This window comes from Octopus bimaculoides, chromosome 2, assembly GCF_046866305.1.
Source record: "Octopus bimaculoides isolate indiv1 chromosome 2, ASM4686630v1, whole genome shotgun sequence".
NCBI lineage: Eukaryota > Metazoa > Mollusca > Cephalopoda > Octopoda > Octopodidae > Octopus > Octopus bimaculoides.
The window spans coordinates 97,883,954-97,911,379 of record NC_142929.1 but is presented as its reverse complement, the minus strand read 5'-3'; the positions used below and the strand labels follow the sequence as shown (position 1 = coordinate 97,911,379).

At 35.9% G+C, this 27,426-nt stretch overlaps 1 protein-coding gene across 3 annotated transcripts; it reads right to left on the bottom strand.

The window, feature by feature from the left end:
* Window positions 1-2,468: 2,468 nt before the first annotated feature.
* On the bottom strand, window positions 2,469-27,426 carry LOC106869104 (DNA-directed RNA polymerase III subunit RPC4). 3 transcript variants are annotated; one of them, XM_089347230.1, is made up of 11 exons: window positions 27,354-27,426; window positions 27,177-27,228; window positions 26,331-26,447; window positions 23,077-23,172; window positions 21,464-21,639; window positions 20,779-20,921; window positions 18,552-18,666; window positions 15,137-15,268; window positions 11,203-11,351; window positions 6,031-6,186; window positions 2,469-4,117 (listed from the first exon to the last, which is right to left on the bottom strand). In XM_089347230.1, the coding sequence occupies exons 3-11, from the start codon at window positions 26,408-26,410 to the stop codon at window positions 4,004-4,006; spliced, it is 1,161 nt and encodes a 386-aa protein (XP_089203356.1). In that variant the 5' UTR covers window positions 26,411-26,447; window positions 27,177-27,228; window positions 27,354-27,426; the 3' UTR covers window positions 2,469-4,003. The 3 variants fall into 3 exon arrangements, with proteins under 3 accessions (XP_089203356.1, XP_014770128.1, XP_014770129.1); XM_014914642.3 differs by having other exon boundaries at window positions 27,177-27,426; XM_014914643.3 differs by lacking the exon at window positions 27,177-27,228.

Here is a 27,426-nt window from a genome sequence, read left to right as displayed (position 1 = left end):
CTTTTGCTGTGAAAAAAACTGATTCCAGTTATTATCAAAGAGAAAATTTATGTGGATTAATCTAGGATTGAATGGTTTGAAAAAAGGAAGGCTTTATTGATTTCTTAAATATGCACATAGCCACAAGTTGCTATTTTTGTTAAGGCTTAGGTTATTCTTGATCATACAAATTTATTAATAAAAATACTATATCTACGACCGTATTCCAGATCTAGTGTATCTATAACTATATTATCTAAAAAGTCATTTTTTTAAGATAATAAGATGTAATATGAAGGAGATTTAGCTGCTACTATTTGTAATAGATTATGTGACCCAAACATGTAGGAGCTCCTTTGCAGAGGAGAAATAAGATTGTATGGCATAAATAATTATTTCTTAAAAAATATAACATACATGAAATAAAATAACTACAAAGAAACTTTCTTCATATCTATGAAACTTATATAAGAAAAATATTGATTGTGAGAAATAGGATAGTAACAATGAGTATTGGAAAAAAGATCTACCGGATATTCTATAAGGTATTAAATACAAAAAAAATTATAAAAATAATGGAATTATATTCTAATGATGATATATCAGGTATAGGAAAATAAGATTTAGACAGAAAGAGATCAGAAGTGTCTTAATAGAACAACTTGAATATTCATGGCTGATCAATAACAGAGATTCGAAACAGTCATATTTATGATGGTAGAAGTAGTAGTTTCTAACATAGGTACAAGGCCACAGATTGTTGTGGGTGAGTATTGTTAAGTAAGCTAACCCTAGTACTTGACTGATACTTTATTTTATTAACCCCAGAATGATGAAATGTAAAACTGATCGTAGCAAGATTTGAACTCTAAACATAAAGGAATATAAATTTTTCAAGGTATTTTTCCAGTGGTATAACAATTCTGCCACTCACTTCTCTAATGACTATCATAAAATAGTTTATCCTCTATCTCAATTCTTCTGAGTCATTTTCTAAAAACAGCATTTCCAATATTGTTTTAATGAATGACGTAAAATGCTTCAGTTTTATGCCAAAAGGTCTGTTGCCATTCAATGAAAATCATGCTAACTACTGTTATTATTATTACTTTTGTTTGCATCTGCTTCATTTCACATGTCAGTAATGTCCTTGTGAAGGGTATGATCATCACAAACACACTTCCCTACCACTACCAAATCTCTGGCATTATAACGATGTTAGAGAGCATTATTCTAGTTACTTCTGTTTTCAAAAAACGAGGCAGTTGTTTAATCAACTCAACAAAAATGATATCAGATTTCAAACATATGGTTCCAAAGTTATTTTTTCTGTCATTTAATGCAGTTTGTCCCATATGAATCTATACATCTTATTTTCTGCAAGTATCTTGATCAATATATACAACCCAGTTACTGGCAGGTGTCTGGTTATACCTAAATAGCATTGGGAAGCCAGAACAGATTTACAGCATAAGTTAACTAGTAATCATAAACGCAATAAAAATCAAGCATCTATCTATAATAATGATAATGTCATATTTCAAGATTTATTTTTTAACATTGAGGCATATTCACAATAGAACTGCTTAGACGCAATGGTTGAGCATGATATAAGATATAATACTTACAGACCTAATGAATGATACATAGTACAATACCTACAAACCTAAAGAAAGACTTGGACTCATCATTGCAATATATGAGAATAAAATTTTGTTTTTTTTTCCTGCAGATCTGTAAATAAATGGAATATAAGGTGTCTCGTTTTTTTCTTTCATTGTTCTTAATGTTGGAGTAATTTGATCAAAAATTTCTTTTATTCACCTGAATTTGAACTTTTACCACCAAATTAGCAAAAATTCAAATCTTTCACTGTTCCCCTTAATTTTAAGTTACTAACGCATAAGAGTGACTGTCTGGTAAGTAGCTTGCTTACCAACCCACATGGTTCCGGATTCAGTCCCACTGCATGGCACCTTGGGTAAGTGTCTTCTACTATAGCCTTAGGCCGATCAAAGCCTTGTGAGTGGATTTGGTAGATGGAAACTGAAAGAAGCCCATCATATATATATGTGTGTGTATGTTTGTGTGTCTCTGTTTGTCCCACCACCATCACTTGACAACCAATGCTGGTGTGTTTACGTCCCCATAACATAGTGGTTCAGCAAAAGAGACTGATAGGATAAGTACAAAGCTTATAAAGAATAAATCCTGGGGTCAATTTGTTTGACTGAAGGTGGTGCTCCAGCATGGCTGCAGTCAAATGATTGAAACAAATAAAAGAATAATAAATAAAAATGATTTATGAAAAAAAGAAACATTACCAGTATTTGGCATTAGGAAGGGCATCTGGTTATAGAACTGGAATTTGGCTCAGCCTTGAGGGTTGCCAGATCCTGTCAAGCTGTCCAACTCATGCTAGCATGGAAAATAGATGTTAAATGATGATGTGTCTAATGGCAAAGCATTAATTTAAAAACACACAAAAATATCATATAATTATATTTATTAAAATAGTCTCAGCAGTAGTAATAAATATCCCTTCTTATTTGATCTATGCTTATAATTGAATACGATATGTTTCTCTACTGATATCTTTGTAGCATGTGTACATATATTGAATGTGGTAGAATGCTGGTGTGTGGTTCTGGTTAGCTTTATATAAGCAAACTACCACACAAAGATATCAAATGAAGTAGAATAAAGGTAGCAATGAAATGACACAGGGAAGCTAATGTAATGACAGCATTGAGGTATGGTTAAGATGTTTGCTTTACAAACCATATAGTTCTGAGCACCTTGAATAAGCGTTTTCTACTGTAGCCTCATGTTGACCAATACTTTGTGTCTGGTATTTAATAGACTGACACACATACACACTCATATATAAAAGTTTGCTTGTTAATTTTACTCCCATAGAGTTGGCAATTATGAGCTCCAGTTGAGTAAGGAGGGACCCTGTTAATAATATTCCCTTTGATATTAAGGAAGTCATTTCAATGGTTCCAGAGTCTCTTGATGAAGTGAGTCAAAAAAGTGGAATTTTCTCTATTCCTACACCAGAGAAAGTGCATGTGTTGTGTGTATCTTCCTTTAAAGTTATTAGTTGTCATACCAGTATAATGTTTAGTGATGTCATTGAATGGTGCCTTTGTGAGACACTGCACATACTCCACCAGCTCAAAGTATCAATCAATAAATAGGAAGAATGATCTTATTGCTGCCACAAAAGATATGCCCTACTAATGAACTTCAAGTCCCTAGCCACCGATAATCTGGATATACCACCCTAAGCCAAGCTAATTCAGTCACAAAGGCAGAGTATATAATTCCTGCTGCCCAAACAGACTATAGCTTACTTACATTGGTCACACAACCTCACTTGTAATACATCAAACAATTACTTCTATATAATGACTGCTGTCACTAATGTTTTCAAATTCCACAGTATGATGACTGAGTGACTAGCATCAACATTTTGCCTACCCCAAACTGCAGTCATGTAGCAAAGTTTGAGCCTGTGGCCTTTGAGTAATTCAGGAATTTAACCACTAAGCCAACAACAAGCAAATATTTACATTCACATGAGTTTCTGATTTATGAAAAGAATAGAAAAACAAGTACAATGAAAAAGTAACAAAATATATAAGAATGAATTGTTTTTTACAAATTTAAATAGGAGAAAATAACAAAACTGAAAAAGTACAATATTTGATACAGATTTTTTTTGCATAGGCACAAAGCCTAAATATATAGTGGGTGAAGAAAAATGAGTGTGTCACATTTATGCTTTTCTCAAAAGCATAAACAATGTAGTGAAATGTCTGTAAGCAATAATCATGGTTTGGTTTTGTTGTTTGCTGCCAGCTTTCTTGGATGTCATTACATCAACTTAGGTAAGGGAAATATTAAATACAACTTTATATTAGTTCGTAGACTCAAATAAGCTGGAGTATAAGGTTTTGAAAAGTCCAATTTGGGAAAATCCATGGATAATAGACCTATAAACATTATCATAGGTCAACTAACTGCTCTTCACTAAACCATCAAAATTTGGTGTGCATATTAACCTATGATTGACCTGACCAAGGACTGTGAGGTCACCTTTGTCACCATTAATTTTCACTGATACAAGGTCCTGTAAATAGAAAAGAAAGGTTTATATATATATATATGTGTGTGTGTGTATGTGTATGTGTGTGTGATATATATATATATATATATATATATATATATTGGATAATTTAAATGAAAACATTACACAATAAACAATAATAAAAGAGCAACTGAAACACCACAAAAGAAAAAAAATGAACAAAAGCAGGTGTGGCCGTGTGGTAAGAAGCTTGCTTCCCAATCACATGATTCCAGGTTGTACATCAGCGTGATTCTCTTATTGCTAATTTAGAAGGTATGTTAAAAGTTATGTTTCACTAAGGAGGTCTAATAGGACCAAAACATGTCCAGAGTTTTCACATGTACTTGTGAAAATTATTAAATTCATACTACTGATTGAGTTTCATTACATATATGCTATTAATTACATTTTTTCCCTCTCACTACACATATTAAGCATGATAACACTGAGTAAACTGTTAAAAAGTTGGCTTAGCAGCTAGTGTTGGTTCACTTCCTGTTACAAGTGTTTGGGATAAAGATGATTAGTTTTCAACAGCTCAATCTATAAATATAAGTACTGTAGATTTTAACACTAATGTTAGCAGTAGAGAGCAATTGTATAATTGACAACAGTAGTATAATTAGAGAGTGAAAGTGAGAGAGTCGTTTTTCCCAGGCAATACTCTAATGAGGGTGACACTTCTGTGCCTGCAGTATAAGCCAGTGGAAGGTTGGTGTCCTAATCGAGTAGGAAGTCAAAGGCTGTCTTGGGAGGCACACACTCTTGCTATGCTACTGACTGACAAGTGTTTTGTGAATTTAAGATGTGCAGTTTAAAATCATCCCACAGAGATAGATAACTAGATGCTCATTGGTGAACACATCATGGAGTCAACTAAAGGGCATGGGTTCAATTCCCATGTACGTACTTAATTCTGCTTACCATCTTATGTATTTTAAATCTGTACTTAGTGTAAAATTATAAAACTGAATTTATAAATTAATCTTTAAAAAAATTAAATTACATTTCAATATACTTTTGTGTTTTGTAATAAGAAGCATGCATATAAGTTGAAAATATTATGACAATTTTAATTTGTGGGGAAAAAACCCTTCTTATATAAGTATATAAAATGGCTATAAAAAAAAATTAAGAATTATTAAACTACAGGTAACTGGAACAATCATCAAATGTCTGTATGTTATTAGACCGGTAGTATATTAAGTTTCAACTAGAATATTAATTTACCAGTTCCGGTCAAACCATCTAACCCATGCCAGCATGGAAAATGAACGTTAAATGATGATGATGAATGCATGAGTGTTTATTAGAAGAAAAAGGGAACTAAAAATAAAATGTTTTCGGAGTTTTTTTTTTTTGTCACAATATTGGTTTCAAATTTTGGCACAAGACCAGCAATTTCAAGGGAAGGATTAAGTCAATTATGTCAACCCCAGTGCTCGACTGTTGATTAATTTATTGACCCTAAAAGACAAAAAGAATTTGAACTCAGTACATGTGCCAGACAAAATGTCACTAAGCATTTTTTTCTGGCATGCTAATGATTCTGCCAGCTTGCTGCCTTTGTTTGTCAGAATATTTAGAAGTGATTCTAACCGAAGCCAAGCCAACCAGCAGGATAGTTGAGTCAACCAACAGGAGACTTAGAGGTGAATGTGCTGGTTGAATAATATCCATAGTCTCAGTTGATCGCATTGGGAATCCAGCCAGAAAGGGTAATGACAGCTGAATCCTATGGAGGAGATGCTTGAGAATTCTACCCCAACAATCTTCCCAGGAATAGTGGGTGGAGAAAATGGATAAGATGGATGGATTTTTATTGAGAAGTATCATCAGTCTAACCAAACTAACTGTAAATAATAGTGTTTGTAAATAGTATAGTAAATAAATCCAATCAATAATCTCATTACCTGAAGAAAACCACAAGGAGTGCCCATCGATATATCCAGGGTTACATTACCCAACAGAAGCTGAACCTTGCCAGACTTCCGAGTTTGAAGTTTACCAACATAGCCTTCAGAAAAATCTTTTAATGAGCTAATATTTGGGTTTTTGGGAACAGTCACCTGAAAATAATTTTTAAAATAAAAACAAACTTAAATATTAGGATAGGGAAATAATTTTGGCCTCCAATAAGGTTAAGCAGAACAAGGAAGAATATAGACAGAATAACAGCATCATGGAAGGAAACAAATGTAAGAATGTTATGTTAAATGATAATGATATATAGATATATAACTGCAAAAAGGAAAGAGAATACAAAGGAATGTTGTTCTGTGAAAATCAAAGAAGAAACAGTGTTTAGAACCAGAAAAGATAAGAAATCAGATTGTATGGAGTGACAATAAACAATGCAAAGAAGAACATAGCACAAAGAAAAAAAAGTGTTGTTGTTTAGCTCCAGGTGAGCCTTTTTCAAGCAGACCTACAGAAGGAGATATTTAGATACTCTGTACATGGAAAGAAAAAAAAAAAAAAAAATGATAAAAAGGTGATCTGTATTATCCCTTGTGTTCTCCTTTTTTTTCTGAAGTTGATAGGATGTGATTTGAAGATTTGACTGCTATTTCTAGCAGACCAAGATCCATTGTTGATTTATAGTTAAACTAACTGGCATCATTGTCGTTTATCGTCGTCGTTTAACGTCTGCTTTCCATGCTAGCATGGGTTGGACGATTTGACTGAGGACTGGCGAAACCAGATGGCTACACCAGGCTCCAATCTGATTTGGCAGAGTTTCTACAGCTGGATGCCCTTCATGACGCCAACCACTCACAGTGTAGTGGGTGCTTTTATGTGCCACCCGCACGAAGGCCAGTCAGGCAGAACTGGCAACGGCCACGCTCAAAATGGTGTATTTTATGTGCCACCCACACAAGAGCCAGTCCAGGAACACTGGCAACGATCTCGCTCGAAAGTCCTGATACATGCCGTGGGCATAAGTGCCAGAAAGGCGATGCTGGGCACAGGTGCCATCACAATTTCGCTTTCACTTGCCCCAATAAGTCTTCGCAAGCTGAGTTTCGTGTCCAATGAAGGAGACGACGTTGGCATGGGTGCCAGTCGTCGAATTTAACTCGATTTCGATTTCACTTGCCTCAACAGGTCTTCGCAAGTGGAGTTTAGTGTCCAATGAAGGAAGGTACGCATAAGTGGACTGGCTGAGGCCTTAGATTTAGGTCTCACTTGGCTTGCCAAGTCTTCTCACGCACAGCATATTTCCAAAGGTCTCGGTCAGAAGTCATCGCCTAGGTGAGGCCCAATGTTCAAAGGTCGTGCCTCACCACCTCATCCCAGGTCTTCCTGGGCCAACCTCTTCCACAGGTTCCCTAAATAAAAAATATTTACTGGAAATAATTCAGTAAAAATACACAACAATGCACTGATGATCCTTGCACCAGCTTGGTCAGAACAAGATGGACTACTAGAAAGTAATTTCTTGTAGTGTACAAGGGGTGTTTATTAAAAATTTCCTGGCCCAATTCCAGTTATTGCAGATAACAGAACTTGTACAGGTATAATCATACATGTCTCTACATGTCACATTGTAAATTGCAGCTTTCCACTAGTATTTGTTTGCCTTTTATGGCTGCTGAAGTGGATTAAGGTGTTATAATGGAGACAGTTATATGCAGATCAATGATCAGGTTCTTATACTTGAAAGGTCATATACCAAAAGAGACTTTCAATGAGATGAAAGTTTTTGGTAATGATGCACCATCATACGACATAGTCAAGCACTGGCATCGCCAGTTCAAATGTGGTCGGACATCAGTGGAAACTGCTCCTATTCCTGGATGACCATATTCTGCCACTGATGACAACACCATCCATAAAGTGGAAGCTTCCATTTTGGAGGATTGCCACATAACCGACCCAAGGAGTGAAGATAAGTGTAGGAGCCATGGAAAAAAAAATCACTCGTGATCATTTGCACATGCAGAAGTTATCTGCCTGATGGATTCCCCAGATGCTCACACCTTTACAGAAGCAGGTGTGAGTTAATTGCTCCCAGGCTCTTTTGGCAATGTGCCAAGAAAACAAGGACTTTTTCGGCAGACTTATCACACGGGATGAAACATGGGTCCATCACTATGATCCTGAGACTAAAGTCCAGTCAAAGCAATGGAAGGAAGCATGATAATTCACCACCTCCAAAGAAGGCTTGTGTCCAACCCTCAGCAGGCAACAGTCTTTTGGGACCAGCACAGAGTAGTGATAATGGATTTTCTAGCAAAGGGCACCACAGAAATTGCGGTATGCCATCAAAGAAGAGAGGTGTGGCATGCTGACCAAGGAAGTCTGCCTTCTCCAAGACAATGCCCCAGTTCACAATGCACATGTTGCCCAGATGAAAGCACACTCCTGAGGCTATGAAATATTTCCTCATCCCCCTTATCCTCCCAACCTTGCACCATCTAACCTCCACCTCTTTCCAACTATGAAGTCTTTCTTGAAGGGGAAGCACTTTTCAGACGATGATGAACTTATTTCCAAAGTAAAAGTCTTGGCTCCAGACACAATCTGTTAACTTCTACAGATGAAGTCTTCACAGCAGCATAAAGTGATGGGAGAAGTGTGTCGTCATTGGTGGTGGCTATGTAGAGAAAGACTAATAATCATGCCAAGTTTCATTTATCTCAGTCCTTGGGAAGTGGGTAAGGGGAAATCTTTAATGAACACCCCTCATAAAACTGCATAGGGAAGAAGTAAAACTAATGAATATAGAGAGGTTGTGTTTGGATTCTGAAAACCATTTATGCTAAATCAACTATGCAAAGAAGCAAAATTTCATCTTAGAAGATATTAATAAGATAGTCTAACCCATGCCAGGATGGAAAAAAGGCATTAAAAAATGATGATGATGAACCCATATAGATTATTTATATAAAGAATTGGCAGAACATCAGACAGAATGTTTTGCAGTATTTTGTTGAAACCCTTTATATTCTTATTTCAAATCCTGCAGAGGTTGACTTACTTTTCATCTTTCTGAGATCAATAAAATATGTACCAGTCATTATGACACTCAATATAATTGTCTAAGTTCATATGCCTATATTCAAAATCAATATGTTCTGCTTTATAGATAAAATTTTTTACAAGAAACAACAAGAGAAATAATAATTTCTTAAACGAGGCCACATATATATAGGGAGTTGGTCTAAGTTGATTAAATCAGTTCTAGTACATGACTGATTTTTATTTTATTGACCCTAAATAGATAAAAAAGTTACAACAAATTCAGGTAGGATTTGAACTCAGCACATAGAGGAATGAAACTAAATGCTGTTATATATTAAGTAGATGCTCTATTGCTTTCATAGTAATAATAAAATTAATAATGAGAACACAACTGAATTGAAAAAAAAAAAAGTGGTACACAGGGAACATAGTAGAAAATGTTGATTTAAATTTAATGAACAATAATGATTATAAGTGGTTATTGTGCATTCATGGAAACATTACACATGTTAATAGTGAATTGAAGAAAAAAAATACAGATTGTTAGAAGTGACTTCCTACCTTCCAGCAACTGATATCCTCTGACTACTGCATACACACACACACACACACACAATCTATATTCACACCCGCCCACATACATCCACCTCTATTCACACAACTTCAGGTTTAATAGTTATCAGTCTGTGTCTCAAGTAAAGACATTTCTCACTGGTTCATTTGTCCTGCTATAAATAGGAGCCACTGTCAGACTCAGCTCATTGTTGTAAATAATGGGTGCTCCTAATAACTGATAAGTACTTCATTACTCTGCAGTATCAGACAAAACCCTTCCATGGACTATTGGAGAAGAGATGGATCTAACTGTATTATTGGAATTAGACACTACAGCTAAATCCCTAATTCTTCTAAAGGTTGTAGGAACAATCACTTACCTGTAAACACTTAGAGCAACAGTGGTCATGTAGTTTAATGGTACTTCAAGTGTTTACATTAACAGTTCAAATGATGGCTGTGTTCACTTTGCAGCCATATAGTTCTGGGTCCGATTCCACTGCACAGCACCTTGAGGAAGTGCCTTCTACAACAACCTTGTGAGTGGTATTGGGAGACAAAATCTGTGTTGAAACCCATCATATATGTGCGTCTTTCAGTAAAGTAAATCCACAAAAGATACAAACATCAACAAGAAAACTAATAAATTGCTTCTTTTGCGATATTTATTCCACCCGTTGCATAGACAATCTTGCCATTGCAAATGTAATGATCTAGTAATTGACTCATTGGAAATCCATAACTAATGGAAAGGCATCCAGCCATAACTTGCTAGCTTCTGCCAAACCATTCAACCCATACCAGCATGGAAAATGGACATTAAATGGTGCCCCCAACAAAGTATATCACCTTACTTTGGTTACAAAGTTTGACTGTTGTATGTTGTCCATCTAAACCTCATAACATATTGAGGGCACTTGAACATTTCATGATTGCTGCTGCATTCACAGTTAATACAAGTGCTAGGCCTTACAATCTCTGATGACCTCTCATGGCAACATCATGTATAACACAGCCAAAACTGAATTCTGAACATAAGACTTTCTTTTCAAGAATAAAAAATACTTCATGACTTTGTGATGATCCACTTACAAAACTCAAATAAAGTCCACATTAAAGTACTGTTTACATATATGGAATAGTGCTACTTCTATACTCATAAATGTTGACTATAATCAAAAGAAAGCCAACTGCTGATTGACAATCCCCCATATACTACAGACTCTACTTGCTACATGTGCTGTTTTCCCAAACTGTCTCTATTACTCCAACTACAATGACTTTGGCTTTAAGCAAGTTTATACACTTTCTAACCAAACCCAATTGATGCACCCAACTCTACTTGATTTCATGCCTAATATGTTTTATTCCCAAGATCTAAATATTTCACTGTTATTCTCTCAACAGTTACATTCTTCTAAAATTCTCTCAACATTCATTTTTCTTGCAGATAGCCACTACATTCAACTCACCAATCTGAGAGTGATTTGCAAACCTCAAGTGTATTGTCTTTACCCTGATCAATTAACAAAATGAAAATAAAATAAAAGCAAACAACATACTTCTTCTTCAGATGTACTTTGTGAGTTGGTTTTGTTTTGGTCAGATGCTTGTAATCCAGGTTCCATTTTTACATTAAGCATATCTTCTAGGTTGGGTGGAACTCCTGGTAACACATCTGGTAATTGAAGGAATAGCAGCTCTCCATGTTCTAAAGTAAGAATTAGTAGAAGTTTATATAGTAACATAGTAACCTGTAGATTTTAGTAGAAAACATTTACAGTATTGAATAAAGAATTTGCTAATATATTTATACTGACATCTATGTTTATAATATGCAAAGCAAATAGAATCTAAACCTAAAGGATTCATGCAATCAACTTTATAATTAACTGTATACAATAGTAGATTGGGAACACATTTTCTTTTCAATCTGTTGTTAATTACAGTCAACCAATAAGGATGCATACATGACGCCTGCAGATCCAGGTATGTAATCATATTAACCTTATAGGTGTGGCTGTGTGGTAAGAAGTTTGCTTCCTAACCACTTGGTTTTGGTTCAGTCATACTGCATGACATCTTTTACCATAGTCCCAAGTGGATTAAACCCTTGTGAGTGGATTTGGTGGACTGAAAGAAGCCTATTGTGTATGTATATATTTTATTAAAGTAAAAAAAAAATCATCACAAACTATTACTCAGAGTTACATGTTACTGTTCATCGGACAATTGTGATTAGACTGTCTGACAAACAGTAATGCGAAACACTGAGTAACAGTTTGTGAAAATTTTTTTCAGCTTTAATAAAAAGCATATTACTCTATTTTCAGTATTCGAGTACTAATTTTTTCAACCTTGTTTTGCATTTTTGTGCTTACTTGTGTGCATGTGTGTTTCTGTTGCTTTGCCTTGACATTGCATAATAGTTGTAAATGAGTACCACTGTCATGCAAGCAGGACCCTTCAGTTTCAATCTTCCGTGAAAACATGTCTGGTCATGGGGGGAAAAAATTACCTTGCTTGGAATCAGGTGATGGTTAACAATAGTAAAGGCAACTGGACATAGAAAATCCACTTCAACAAATTCCATCCATCCCATATGAACATAATCTCTGCTTTTTAATGATTCAGCCCGTCAAGGCAGCGAGAGCATACACCCACTCTATGTTGTAGTTCCTTTTAAATTATGAGTGTGAGCCATTCCCTTGTAATCAGTATAGTAGCAAACAATTTGTATATGATGATAACCTGATTCAGGTGGAGCCTAAAATTAATTTTTTGTCAGTACAACTAAGCAATATGATTTGTTCACTTTTTGTGAAGCAGGGTAAAAAAAAAGGTTGTTTGAGAAATTAGACTTTAAAAAATATTTCTATTGTTTTAATTGAAAACTAAAGACAAAATTAACAAACATTCATGATCATCATTATCGTTTAACATGAGGTTTCCTTGTTGGCATAGGTTGGACAATTTGACAGGATCTAACATCAGAGGGCTGGACTGAACTCTCTAACATAGATATGTGAATGTGTGTACCATATCCACTGACAAGGTTTAAATGTGTGTGTGTAAGTCTGAATATCATTTCTATGTGTAAGAATAAATCTAACTCAAACAGAATTCCAACTCAGAAAGCTGTAAAACATTTAACCTGGTGAACGACTTCATTCACTACACATTAAAAGCTTTTCACAGAATTACCCCACTTAGACACAGCAACATATATTGAATATATTGTTGCAGAGCAGACCTATGATAAAAGCATTGACCCAGCCATCTTTTTCCTTATCTAGGATTAAATTGCCTAATGTCTCCCTCCTATTTTAAGATAGTTGGGCACAAAGTGAGGAAATTTAGTAACCATTTCCAGAAGATCAAGTAACTACATAAAGCTTTTCTATTGTCAACTTTTACACATTTTATTTCATGTATTTTTTCATTATGGGTACTCTTTTCTTTTTTACTTGTTTCAGTCTTTTGACTGTGGTTATGCTGGAGTACCGCTTTTAGTCGAGCAAATCAACCCCAGAACTTATTCTTTGGAAGCCTAATTCTTATTCTATTGGTCTCTTTTGCCGAACCGCTAATTTACGGGGGATGTAAACACACCACCATCGGTTGTCAAGCGATGTTGGGGGGACAAACACAGACACACAAACATACACACACACACACACACACATATATATATATATATCACCCACTACACTCTCCGAGTGGTCGGCGTTAGGAAGGGCATCCAGCTGTAGAAACTCTGCCAATTGGAAATATGCTGTGTGTGAGAAGACCCAGCAAGCCGAGTGAGACCTAAATCTAAGGCCTCAGCCAGTCCACTTATGTGTACCTTCCTTCCTTCATTGGACACTAAACTCCACTTGCGAAGACCTGTTGAGGAAAGTGAAATCGAAATCGAGTTAAATTTGACGTCTGGCACCCATGCCAACGTTGTCTCCCTCATTGGACACGAAACTCAGCTTGCGAAGACTTATTGGGGCAAGCGAAAGCGAAATTGTGATGGCACCTGTGCCCAGCGTCTCCTTTCTGGCACTTGTGCCTGCGGCATGTGTAAGGACTTTCGAGCGAGATCATTGCCAGTGCCCCTGGACTGGCTCTTGAGCAGGTGGCACATAAAATACACCATTTTGAGTGTGTCCGTTGCCAGTACCACCTGACTGGCCTTCGTGCCAGTGACATGTAAAAGCACCCACTACACTCTCTGAGTGGTTGGTGTTAGGAAGGGCATCCAGCTGTAGAAACTCTGCCAAATCAGATTGGAGCCTGGTGTAGCCATCTGGTTTCACCAGTCCTCAGTCAAATCGTCCAACCCATGCTAGCATGGAAAGCGGATGTTAAACAACGACGACGACGACGATGATGATATATATACATACATACATATATATATATATATATATATATATATATATATATATATATATATATATATGTACATATATACGACGGGCTTCTTTCAGTTTCCGTCTACCAAATCCACTCACAAGGCTTTGGTCGGCCCGAGGCCATAGTAGAAAACACTTGCCCAAGGTGCAACGTAGTGGGAATGAACCTGGATCCATGTGGTTGGTAAGCAAGCTACTTACCACACAGCCACTCCTGCACCTATGTACTGTAACTTTTAAGATATACTAAACATAAAATGTGAGATTTTGTATGGATTCTCGAAAGATAATGATTGGGATCAGTAAAGTTATAAGTACAGTAATGTCACTGTTGACGAGAAACACAATACAGTTATAACATTGATTTTGTGGAAATTTTGGTTTCAAAGCCTTTCTAGATTGCTGATTTTTCCAAACCAGAGGTGATCACTTTAGTCACAACATTCTAAATTAAAGAAATATTAAATTTACTTAGATAGTTAAATGAAGTATGGATACAATAGTATAAATTAGTGTGGATTATAAGAGATTCTAGATCAACTATGTCTGGAAAATTGGTGTTGTACCAGTATAGGTTTGTTTTTTTTTCCTCTTTTTCTTGAAATTTCCAGTAAAATTTTCTTGAAATTTCTAGTAAAATTTTTCTTAGAAATTTCCAGTAAAATTTGAAGACAAGAGTAAATGTCCACGTTTGGCTATGCGTTGTCACATCAAAAAAAAAAAAAAAAAAAATTAGGGCAATCAATCGTCTTTGGTCTCAAAGAACTGAAAGTATTTGTTTGGCAAGTTCCATATAAAATTTGCCAAACAAATACTTTCAGTTCTTTGAGACCAAACAACGATTGATTGCCAAAATTAGAATAACTAAATTATTTTGCCCACAGAGCATTACTGATAGACAGCAATGGCCTTACTTGTATGAATATTTTGGTATCAATCGCCAATTGAAATACAATTATTGATGAAAACTAATTCTATTTGATATAATGATTAAGTAATTGAAGGATAACATTCGACGATATGGATATAATGTTACTTTTACACAATGAGTGACACATCAATATGAAAACCAAACAACAAAATGAGGTCTTACCTGATTTCATACATTTACTGAACAGTTGTTCACATGTGTTTTGTTTACCGGAAGCATGTTTTGGAAATGGTTGCTCAGTTTTTATTTCTGTTGTTTTTGCATCTGTTAACATATTCTCTTCACTTGGTTCAGCTAAAATATCACAAAAATCAAAATTAATATAAAACATCTGCCCTCATATACATACGCACATATATATATACTGATGAACAATAAGAGAACAGAAGTCACATAATCACCTTCACTATCTTATAGACGTTTCTGCTATAAGAAACAACATACTCACATCTGAGTGCCCTGCATCTTATAGCAGTAAGCTAGTAAATGTAATTACATGACTCTTGTTCTCTTGTCATTCATTAATTAATATTATGCTCTGTACTCACCCAATGCTTTATTCTAAAACATATGTATACTGAGTTCTAACAGCTGGTAATTAGTATTGCTATACCTATATGAAATCATAATATATGTATCTATGTGTGTGTGTGTATGTAGACAGACAGACAGACAGACAGACAGATAGATAGATATATGACAGCGGTTTGTAGATAAAGCAATTAAGGATATGAAAACAGGTAAAGCCTTCAGTCCATCAGGAATCACTGTTGAGATGCTTAAAATATCTGGCAGAGTGGGATATGACTTGATCACCCATATGGTTAATCAGGTTATCCACGAGGGAGTTATACCCAATGATTGGTGTAGCAGCATTATTGTCAACTGCTACAAAGGCAAGAATGATAACCTAGACAGAAATAATTATAGTGGCATCAAATTGCTAGACCAGGTGATGAAAGTTGCAGAAAGAATTATAGTTCAATTAATTAGGAAGAGAGTTAACATAGATGAGATGCAGCTTGGATTTGTGCCAGGAAGAAGCACCACCGGTGCTATATTCCTGGTGGGACAGCTGCAGGAGAAATACTTAGCTAAATTTGTTGACATGGAGAAAACCTTTGACAGGGTCTCCCACTCCCTTATCTGGTGGTAAATGCACAAGCTAGGGATAGATGAATGGTTAATGAGAGCTATGTACAGAGATGCTGTCAGTAAGGTGAGAGTCGCCAATGAGTATAGCAAGGAGTTTAGTGTACGAGTAGGAGTCTACCAGGGATTAGTTCTTAGCCCCATCTTGTTTATCATGATCCTCCAAGCTATAACTGAGGAATTTAAGACTGGCTGCCCTTGAGAGCTCCCCTATACCAAAGATCTTGTTCTTATCCCTGAATCACTACCAAAACTAGAGAAGAAATTTAGGTATGGAAGCACAGACAACAATCAAAGGATCTTAGAGTTAATTTAGCAAAGACCAAAGTAATGATAAGTAGAAAAAGAGATAAATCACAGATCCCTGCTCAATATGTAGAAAGGTATTGGGAGAAACTCCATGAGGTGAACCCAGTGCAAGATATGAACATATCAGAGGTGCAGCGGTATCACTGGAAGACTAACAGAGAAAGTAGTCTTTACATGTAGCAGATGTACAGGTACATTAAACATCAGGAATGTACAAAAAAGTAGACTCTCTCAAATGTCAAGGAAATCCTTAGAAGTAGTAGACAGCTTCTGTTACTTAGGTGACCAAGTTAGTAGTAAAGGAGCTTGTTCCAAAAGCATAGCCGCTAGAATAAGAATAGGCTGGGCGAAGTTCAGAGAGCTACAACCACTGTTAGTAATGAAGGGCCTCTCCCTCAGAGTGAAAGGCAGAATGTATGATGCTTGTGTACAAACAGCTATGCAACATGGAAGTGAGACATGGGTTGTGACTACAAACGTTGGGACTCACAGAGGGGATGATAGGGGGCCAAGATTCTTGGTGGTTTGCTGTACTTGAAAAGACATGTCAAGCTAAATAAAAGCATGGTTGTCCTTGCACACAGGCTTGTCCCCAGCATCTCTCTCCAGTTGAGCATTCTTAATCTTGCAGCTCATGGGTGCTGGTGCCACATAAAAAGCACATATACCAGAGCTACATAAACGCACCTGTGCTGTGTAAAAGCACCCAGAACACACTGTAAAATGATTGGCGTTATGAAGGGCATCCAGTCATAGAAACCATGCCAAAACAGACATGGAACCTGGACAGCTCTTCAGCTGGTCAGCTTGTGACAAACCATCCAACCCATGCCAACAGGGAAAACGGACGTTAAATAATGATATATGACCTTATTCTTCATTTTTTATACTGCTGTCCATGTTTCCTTGGCAATCAATAGTAGCATTTGTAAAAAATCATGAAACATGAAGTATAAACAGAGAATAGTCTTCACACTATAATAAATAATTATAACTGATCCTTTCCAAGATAGTGACATTTCCTCTTACTACTGTATGTTATTTTCGTTTGATTAGAGCTATGTGTCCAACAGAATGGGTAAGAGAAAGCATGAGTACATAAGATAGACCAAGGTAGGAGGAAGAAAGAAATGAAAGTATGGATTGTTATTTGCCTGCACTGCTACCAATACTCAGTCAAACCACTTTTATATATATATATATATATGCAAGTTACCTCCCTTAATTCTGAATTTTAATTTTCCTTACATAAATTTTAATTTCTGTGGGAGTGTTTTCTCTTGTTCCATATCACTATCATGATGTTTGTTGGTGTGTGTCTCAAATCAAAATAGCTGCTTGAAGATTTAGACGGCTCTCAAGTTTAGTTTTAGCCAGTTTATATATCATCATCATCATCACCACTACCACTAAACAACTACTTTCCATGCTGACATGGATATTTGACAGGAGCTGGTGAGCCAGGGGACTATACCAAGCCCTGCTGTCTTCTATGGTAGGGCTTCTATGGCTGGATGCCCATCCTAATGCCGACCACTTTACAGAATGTATTGGGTGCTTTTTACATGACACCAGCACCAGTGATGCCACCAAGTAACTAGCATGACAAGACATCTCAACTGAGACAGCTATTTCTCTTTTACTCCTTTCCCTCACCTTGTCTTTGTTAGTCTTTTCTCTACCACCCCTCTCATCATACTTAAATTTTTCAACAGCTTGCCTAAAATCACCACCCCATCTCCTATTCTCTCTCTCAGTCACGGGAGCTATTTAGCCTAGTTAATTACAAGGCAACCTCATTAATGCTGGTGCAATGAAAAATACCCAGTACACTCTGTGAAGTGGTTGGAAAATGGAGCAGAGACAAAACTAGGTTAAGAGGTCTCTTTTGTCTTTCTGAGGGCAAGACAATTTCTACAGTGGTGTGCCATGAAAAAATGCACCAGAACACTGTGAAATATTTGGTGCTATACAGGGTTGCCACTTACAATAGTAAGCAGTACTGCTCACAGTAGCCATTTACTGCTAGATGGACACACTACAGTGCTGATGACAAGTGGTAGAGCAACACAAAAGTGGGCTCTCTAGTTAAAGTGTTTCAAGTTGAAATACTTACTTTTAATTGGTATGGTACCAATATTTTCTTTCTCATCCTTCATTTCAAGTTTGCAAGTGAAAGGGAGCTGCACAGGCTGCATACTGTCATCATCTATCCCACATGGTTCTATAAACTGACAAACATAAATAAAACATTAGGCTACTTAAGATGTCAGGAGAACATTTATACGGCTGTATTATCAGCTAGAAATAGCAGTCAAATCTCATACAATTTCAAAAAGAGAAACCACTGAATGACATGGTCATTCATACATTGTCTGAAAAAATGGGATAGTCATGGCTGGAATGCCTTTGGTCAGGGCTGATGTGGGCTAGTTAGCCAACTAGGTACATTGTTTAGAAATATACCTTCTGAATTCCAGCCCATCCAAGGGGTAGGTTTCAGATAATATTTTTTAAACAATGGCTTTTAAGGGCTAATTCTCATCCTTTTTATACAACACAAAGTTGATAGGCAATAAATCTTTCCAGGTTAATAATTTGATTGAGGTTTAAAAAGTTAAATCTTATGAATGAAGTTGTACAGAATCAAGATACATAGAAAATACCATGTTATACACTCAGTCAAACCATGGAAAATGCACATTAAAATGATGGTGTCTCATACAATTCTGAAAAGAAAAAAGATACTCTGTCATTCTATTTTAGCATTTATCTACCATATAAATGAGAGTGTAAGAGTGTATGTATATGTGCATGTCATCAAAAGGCTCTGAAATGGTGTGTCCTAGAGAAAAACAGATTTGATTTTCAAAATCAGCATCCCAAGGAGAAAGTACTTGGTTATAAGTAATCAAAAAGTATAATTTACTTCAAGAAATAACTCAACTTCCAGATTAGAAACAGCCATTTTAAACTCATGATCACCTGAGTGTGTGTGTGTTTGTATATGTGTGTATGTGTGTCATATCTTATAACTATCTACCTCCCTCTATCTGTTTATTTGTCTCATTTTGTTATTTATGCTTTTCCTCTCTATCTCTCTCTATATATATTTACCACATTCTCTCTCAGTATGTGGATACCTTTCTTGCATGCTGCTCCTCTCTCTCTCTCTCTCTCTCGATATGACATGTAATGCAAGTCAGTCACAGATGAGCATGTCTGTCTGCATACCTTTCTCTCTGTCAACCTATGTCTTTCCATCTTTTATGCTTTTCTCAGTGTAAACTTACCCCTTTCTACATATATTTACCTCTCTCTGTGTATATCTCACATGTTAAGTGTGCGTATGTTTGTATGTGTGTGTGTGCATGTGTGTATATGTGTGTAAGGAATTCCATGAGGGTGACAGAATTGAAAGACCCTCACAGTGTCAGCAGCAAGCTCAGGAGACACCTGAATAGAGAATGAATCGACTCTTGATGATATGCGAACACAAGCCTCCGTCACACGATCTCAGGAAACACCCAAGCATAGAATGCATAGATTAGATGATAACCACACAAGAGCCTCCATCACATGGACTCACGAGATGATGATCTATTTCAATTCAAACAACTTCAATTTCCAGTGAGCCTTAGTTGTGCCATGACCATCAACAAATTGCAGGGGTAAACATTTTTGGTTCCTGGTTTACACCTTGAAGAGCCTTCCTTCATCTATGGTCAGCTTTATGTTCAAGAGTAGGATGTAAGAAAAATCTTTATGTCTATGTACCAAATGGAAAAACAAAAGTCTCCATTTATTGAGACATAAACTGCCCCAAATAAAGCAGAAATCTGTCCCAATCAAGAGGCCTATCCATCGGGGAAGACATGATTTGACTTGGAATAAAAAAATTGAAATAAAGGCATTCTACATTATTTACATTTGACGGATATTTGTCCTCATCTTGTTTGTTGTTAACACCCCGTTTCGGCTGATATACCCTCCAGCCTTCATCATGTCTCCTGAAGAAATTTCAAACCTGAGTTCTCATGGTGTATTGGTTGAGAGCGCGGGCTACTAACCCCAAGATTCCAAGTTCGATTTCAGGTAGTGACCTGAATAATAATAACATCGGAAAAATACTTTAGGAATGAGAACCCAGGTTCGAAATTCCCCCAGGACACCTGATAAAGGCTGAAGAGTACATCAGCCGAAACATGGTGCTAACGACAATCAAGATGAGGACAAATAATATACATAATTCTTCAGCTCTCAACAATAGAAAGGCATTCTATTGCGAAAATTGCCTGGCAATGATAAGCTACTCAAGCTAGTCAACAATAAAACTGACTTACATCATCCTTTAGGAGTCTGTCAAGTAATTTTTTTGTTTCTTCTTTATTTTCTCTTTTATTAAAAGATGACTTATAAATCTTGGAGCCGCCGCCTCCTCCTCCACCACCACCACCACCATCACCAGAGGAATAAGATGGAGCTCCTGCAAGAATAATAATGGAATGAGACAACAGTACTCTTTGGTGCTGCAGGCAATCCCCCCCCCCCCCCCCCCACACACACACACATGTAGAAATATGCACATACAGATAGAAAGAATGTGAGAAAGAGAGTGGTTACAATTTATTAATTGAACATGATTGACATTAACACTTCCCCTCTCTTTATACACACACAGAGAGAGAGAGAGAGAGAGAGAGAGAGAGAAAAATAGAGAGAGAGAGAGAGAGAGAGAGAGAGAGAAAAATAGAGAGAGAGAGAGAGAGAGAGAGAGAGAGAGAGAGAGAGAAAGGACGAGATACATTAAAACATCTCATGTCAAGTAAGTCAGTGTTGAATCAATTACGTCAAAACAGTTGCACCAAAATGTCTCATATTCTAAATAATAATGGATTAATGGTACATGGAGTATATTTATTTCTAAATAGACAGATGAAATATATACTGAACTGTTGCAATATCAAAATCAAACACATTCAATTTGAGCTGTAACAAAAGATAAAAGAACAAAAGAAAATAACTTACTATTCCGAGAAAGAAACTCCCCAGAGGGACCTTGTTCAAAGATGGAATGTGACTGTACAACATTGTCTCTCCCTCTATTTCGACCTCTTCCGCGATCTCGTTCATGCCGTGAATGGCGATCTAATTTGGGACTTTGTTGTTGGCTTTCTGGTTTCAAATTTGTACTGCTGGTGCTGCTACAGAAGGTACATTGTCAACAATAATTATTGAGTAACCAACTAAATAAGGTTTTTTTTTAGTTTATGTATCATACGTTAGGCAGGTAAGAAACATAAAATACTAAGTGGAATCAACAGAGTGCTATGTAATATTTATACCTACCTTGAGTGCATTAATAATATAACTAAAACCATGACCAGCAATTAGAAACCAATATCTTTAACCTATCTTTATTTTGTTGCTTGGCTACTTTAGATACAATATCAACAATTTTTTCTAGTTTTCTTTTCCATTTGGTACAAGAAGTATTCCCCAACGAAGTTATACTGATGCTATAATAGTTTTTCAGAAGGTACATTAGTGTAGTTTCACAAAACCTTTCAAAGACATGAAGCTGAAGATCTTTAGAGAAGGTACATAAGGTTGTGATTTTCATGCTTTCCTAAGAGAATCAGTTATGTAACTGAAATAGTTACAACCAAAGAATTAAAATGAGACCACTTACTCAGCATGCTGAGCTCTTAAATTACACTCCATAGCAGTTAGCTAATTACACAGACTAAATAACTAGCTATAGAGTCAAGTAAAACCAATTATACAGATCAATTTTTGATAAACAGTGATGGTGTATGTAAAGAATAAATCTGTATAAAATTAAGTAATTTAAGCTTCAGTTATGACTTTATCACCTCACTCTGAATTTATCACATCATTAGTAATATATAAACAATTACAAAGGTGTTTTTCCAACATCATAGTAAGATATGAATTAATTACTTTTTACAGTTAGAGGCTGTTTTTACTGCTCATTCCTCAACAGTGAAATGAGACAAGCAGGGTAATCTGTTACTTTATAATATAAAATAAAACAATAAAATATATGTTCCCAAAGTCTCTGAGAATTTCATTAGGATCAGCACTAAGCCCCAACAATATAATTTGATTCCAGGGTACATACCCAGATCTTATATTTAATAATAAAGTGAACTGAAGTATGCAGAACTAAATACACAGTTCAAATGTATGAAGTGGATATAAATTTAACATCTATGAAGCTGGTAGTTCAATAACTCACCCAATTGATCTGTTCTCCTCTACAAAATGCATTGTATATTGCGGATAGACTTTTACCTCTCAGTATTTATAAAATAATCATCTGAGAAATATACTGGGTGCAGCATATACATTTACCCATTATTTAAACATAATAAGTCATCCACTTCAGTTGTGAAAAGATTAAGGGCTATGGTAGAAACAAATGGTGGTCATTTTGAATTGTAGAATTGTAAATATATGTAAAATATTGTTAATAAATATAATTAACCTGTAAACTTTCATTAACCAAACACTAAAACTTCTTATTTTATGATAAAATGAATAATGGGTAAAGATATATACTGCACCCAGTATTAAAAGAAGACATGGAAACTGCAAAGAAGAAGACTTCTACTTACTCTTCTTTTGATCTTCGAGAAGGAATATTTGGCATAAAAACTTTCTTAGGGATGCCACCAAGTGTCAAATCACGGGGACCACGAATTGAAGGCAACCTGTTGGTGTAAATAAACAGCAGAGGGATAACAATATTTGATTTCAAAGCATAACACCACAGGATGTGCATATGAATAATTAATTGTTCAGAAAACAAAGGGAAGGAAAGAGAGATGATGGTAAAGATTTTTTTTTTTTAAAAAAAGAAAGACAATTAGAGATTATATATAATAATAAATGAATTACTGATTGAATCACAGTATTTTTGTACACTTTGTACAATTAACAAACAAGTCCTCCAGTCACATCTTACATAATTTTCTGGTTTTACCTTGAATATATTCACCAGTGCCTAAAAAAAAACGTTTCTACAACAACTAAGCCATATAATAAAAACTGAATCAGTGACACCAAAACTTTGTTCATAGCCACATCTGTCTAGACTTTATCAACTCATCTCCTACTTTATGCTTTTAAAACATATTGAGAATAAAGGTTTGCACAACACTATTTGATATGATGATGATATTTTAATTAAAAACAATGATAATCATCATCATCATCATCATTGTCGTTTAACGTCCGCTTTCCATGCTAGCATGGGTTGGACGATTTGACTGAAGACTGGTGAAACCAGATGGCTACACCAGGCTCCAATCTGATTTGGCAGAGTTTCTACGGCTGGATGCCCTTCCTAATGCCAACCACTCAGAGAGTGTAGTGGGTGCTTTTACATGTCACCCGCACGAATGCCAGTCAGGTGGTACTGGCAACGGCCACGCTCAAGATGGTGTATTTTATGTGCCACCCGCACAAGAGCCAGTCCAGGGACACTGGCAACGATCTCGCTCGAAAGTCCTTAGACAAGCCGTGGGCACAAGTGCCATCACAAATTCGCTTTCGCTTGCCCCAATAAGTCTTCGCAAGCTGAGTTTCATGTCCAATATAATTCGATTTCGATTTCACTTGCCTCAACAGGTCTTCGCAAGTGGAGTTTAGTGTCCAATTTAACTCGATTTCGATTTCACTTAATATATAAAATAATGAATGCTTAGTTTGATTGATTTAACATTTATAAAAATGCTTTAGTTGATTAGTCTGAGTAATTCAATAAAATTGATGAACTTAATTTTGTGATATCTGCTTTAAAAAGTTCATTTTGTTTTAAATCATTAGAAAGTTACTTTACAGTTTAGTTGTTGTGTAACCTGAGGTCAATCCTCATCAAACAGACCTGTAATCAAAAGTATTCCAATATTCAAAAACATGTCAGTTTTTCATATATAGCACAACTAAGACTGTATTATCCAGGGTTTTCTTTTGTTTGAAGATGGTAGAGTGTGATTTGAGTCCCTCATTGCTATTTCTAGCAGGTCACTTGACATAAGAAACTTTCTTGTTTGCAGTTTAGTAAGTTGTAGTAGTAACAGATGGACAAAATGCTATCATTCAATACAATCTGCTACTTGTCGGTTAATTGTTATTGCCATTCAGGATGTGATATTTCTGGAAGGACATTGTTAAATCTTTTTCATTTGAAACCATATTTCTTTGGAATTTTGTAAAGGTTCAATCAATCATAACAACCCCAGTAATTATTTCAGGCCACGTGTGTGTGTGTGTGCACTTTTTTTTACCAAATCCTTCAAGGCACTGCCCCAGCATGGCTGCAGTCTGATGACTGAAACAAGTAAAAGAATACAAGAATACATGGCAGGTTTCAGCACAGTTGCTCTCAACCAAACTCTACTCACAGAGTACTGATCGACCTGAGGCTATGATAGAAGACACATTCAAAGGGTGTAGTGCTGTGGGATCAAACTTGGGATCAGAAACTTCTTAATCACACAGCCATGAGGCTAATTTCCTTGATTATTATTTTCTGTTATGAATAGAAAGTAGATTATACTAACCTATGTTTTAGTATCAATATCGTTTAAATTGTTTAACCACCATAGGTTGTGAACATTATTCCCTGTTATTGGAAATGCAAGCACATAGTGTCTGTATATATAGTGAATATAACAGTACTGGTGCGTTTCACATGATAGAAATATACATACATTCTGTTTAAGTTCATTTAAACTTTGAATAACAAAGAAGACTTGTTATTAAATACAATAGCACTCCATCACTACTATCTTTATCTTCTCCCTGACTACTAATACTCATCCTTATATAATGTGGAGTAGTTATGTCTCCTCTACAGCAAGACACCTGTTTCTGTCCCTCTATCATACATTAGCCTCTCAGCACCTGACATAAAACCACCTCCTCTCACTAACATCCCGTCCAAGAAGTGGGGTGCTTTTTCCATTTTTCCTTTTCTGTTCTGTAACTTACCTCACTAATGCCAGTGATACAAATAAAGCTGTAAGTCGGTTGGCATTGGGAAGGATATCCAGCCATAGAAACCATGGCATAGGTGACACTGAAGCTTGGTACAGCCTTGCAGGTTCTCAGATCCTACCAAACTGTCCAATGCATGCCAGAACAGAAAACAGACATTAAATGATGGTGATGATGATAATCCATATTAATAAAAGCAAAATTCTGTCTGTCTGGGACCCCTGTATCTCAGTCTACATTTGCTCTACATAGACATATTATATCTTTTTAGAATTGGGATGATCCCTGGATTGAAAATCTGCCCTTCATTTGGTTCTTGAACATCCAGCATTGAGATCTGATTTAAAGCATTTGGGTTGCTATTTCTAGTAGGTAAAGCGACCGTGAGAGGTACAAGAGTTACCTCCCTTAGCTTTAAGTTTTACTAAGGAATTTAGTGGTTCTTTCATCTTTTACAGTCGTCAGATTGCGGCCAAGCTGGGGCACCGCCTTGAAGGATTTTAATCGAACAAATTGATACGAGTTCTTTCTTTTTTATGCCTTGTACTTTTTCTATTGGCCTCTTTTACCGAACCACTAAGTTACGTGAACGTAAACACAGCAACACTAGTTATCAAGCGGTGGGAGGAGGGGTCAAACAGACACAAAGTCACAATACACACACACACACATATATACACATATATATATATATATATATATATATATATATATGTGTGTGTGTGTGTGTGTGTGTGTGTGTGTGTATATATATAACATCCATGGAATGCGGCTTTTAGGCTAGTGATTAATAAAGTTGAAATATTAACAGAAGATACTACTGTTAACGACTAATTAACAAATTTGAACTAAATAACCATTGTCTCACCTTGTGTTTCGACCAGCAGGTGTCCCTTTACGATCTATTAAACCTCTAGGGAGGTCAGTGGATTTTGATGGCACCGACATTCTTTGGTGAAATAAAGTTTCTGATGATAAAAGAAATCTGAAAAGAAGAAAGATTATAATTACTACCACTAAGAGAAGAAACATTGATTTTTACCATTTTTTTTGTATGTGTGTGTGTGTGTGTGCATATATACACATTCATATACATACATATTCTTTCACTTGTTTCGATCAATGGACTGCAGTTATGCTGCGGAACCGTCTTCATCACCAAAACTGACATAAAACTTTCACTCTTACATTGTTTAAATAGAACAAAAGGCTGACTTTCGGAATAGCAATCACAACCTCATGTAGAAGAAAAAGGGTAATGAATTAAGGGGAGAGAGAGAGTGCGAGAGTGCGTGCTTTGTCCAGTATTTGTGCGATCTTTCGAAGATCGCCCAGTGTTTGTATTTCGTACAACGGAATTTACGATTCTGAAGAAATTTTTTCTCCTAGAATTTCAATTGTTTATATTTTGCACCCCTAATTCCGTACCATTTTCCTTCCCCATAAGGACTGATAGATATTCCGAAACTCCACCGAACAAACAACTGATTATTAGAAGATCGTGGATTAAAGCTAATAATTCTTGTTGTATGTGTATGCTTCATTTATTTGTATTACACCTATCGAAAAAGTGAACGTGAATGCTTGTCATGAGTGAAACAAGAGCACATCAACACTTAATAATAAAGAAGCTATTCTTTGAAGTTTCACACAAACATCTGACAATTTATAACCTCTTAATAGCAAATGTAAAACTGGTAAACTTAATACTTACTTGCAAAATATTTTTATTTCTTACTGGAAAGAAGTTACAGCATGTTTTATATCTATGACAAAGCGGTGTATAAATTAGAATTTTCAGTATATGAAGGCTAGTTAGTTATGATGTAACTTCAAAGTTAATGGTTGTTAAAGACATTCATGTTCAATAGTAGTTTATAAATATACTAACTTGAAACTAGAACAGTTGTTTCGTCACATCGAATTATGCAATGTAAACCATACAAGCTAAGGGAGATAACTAC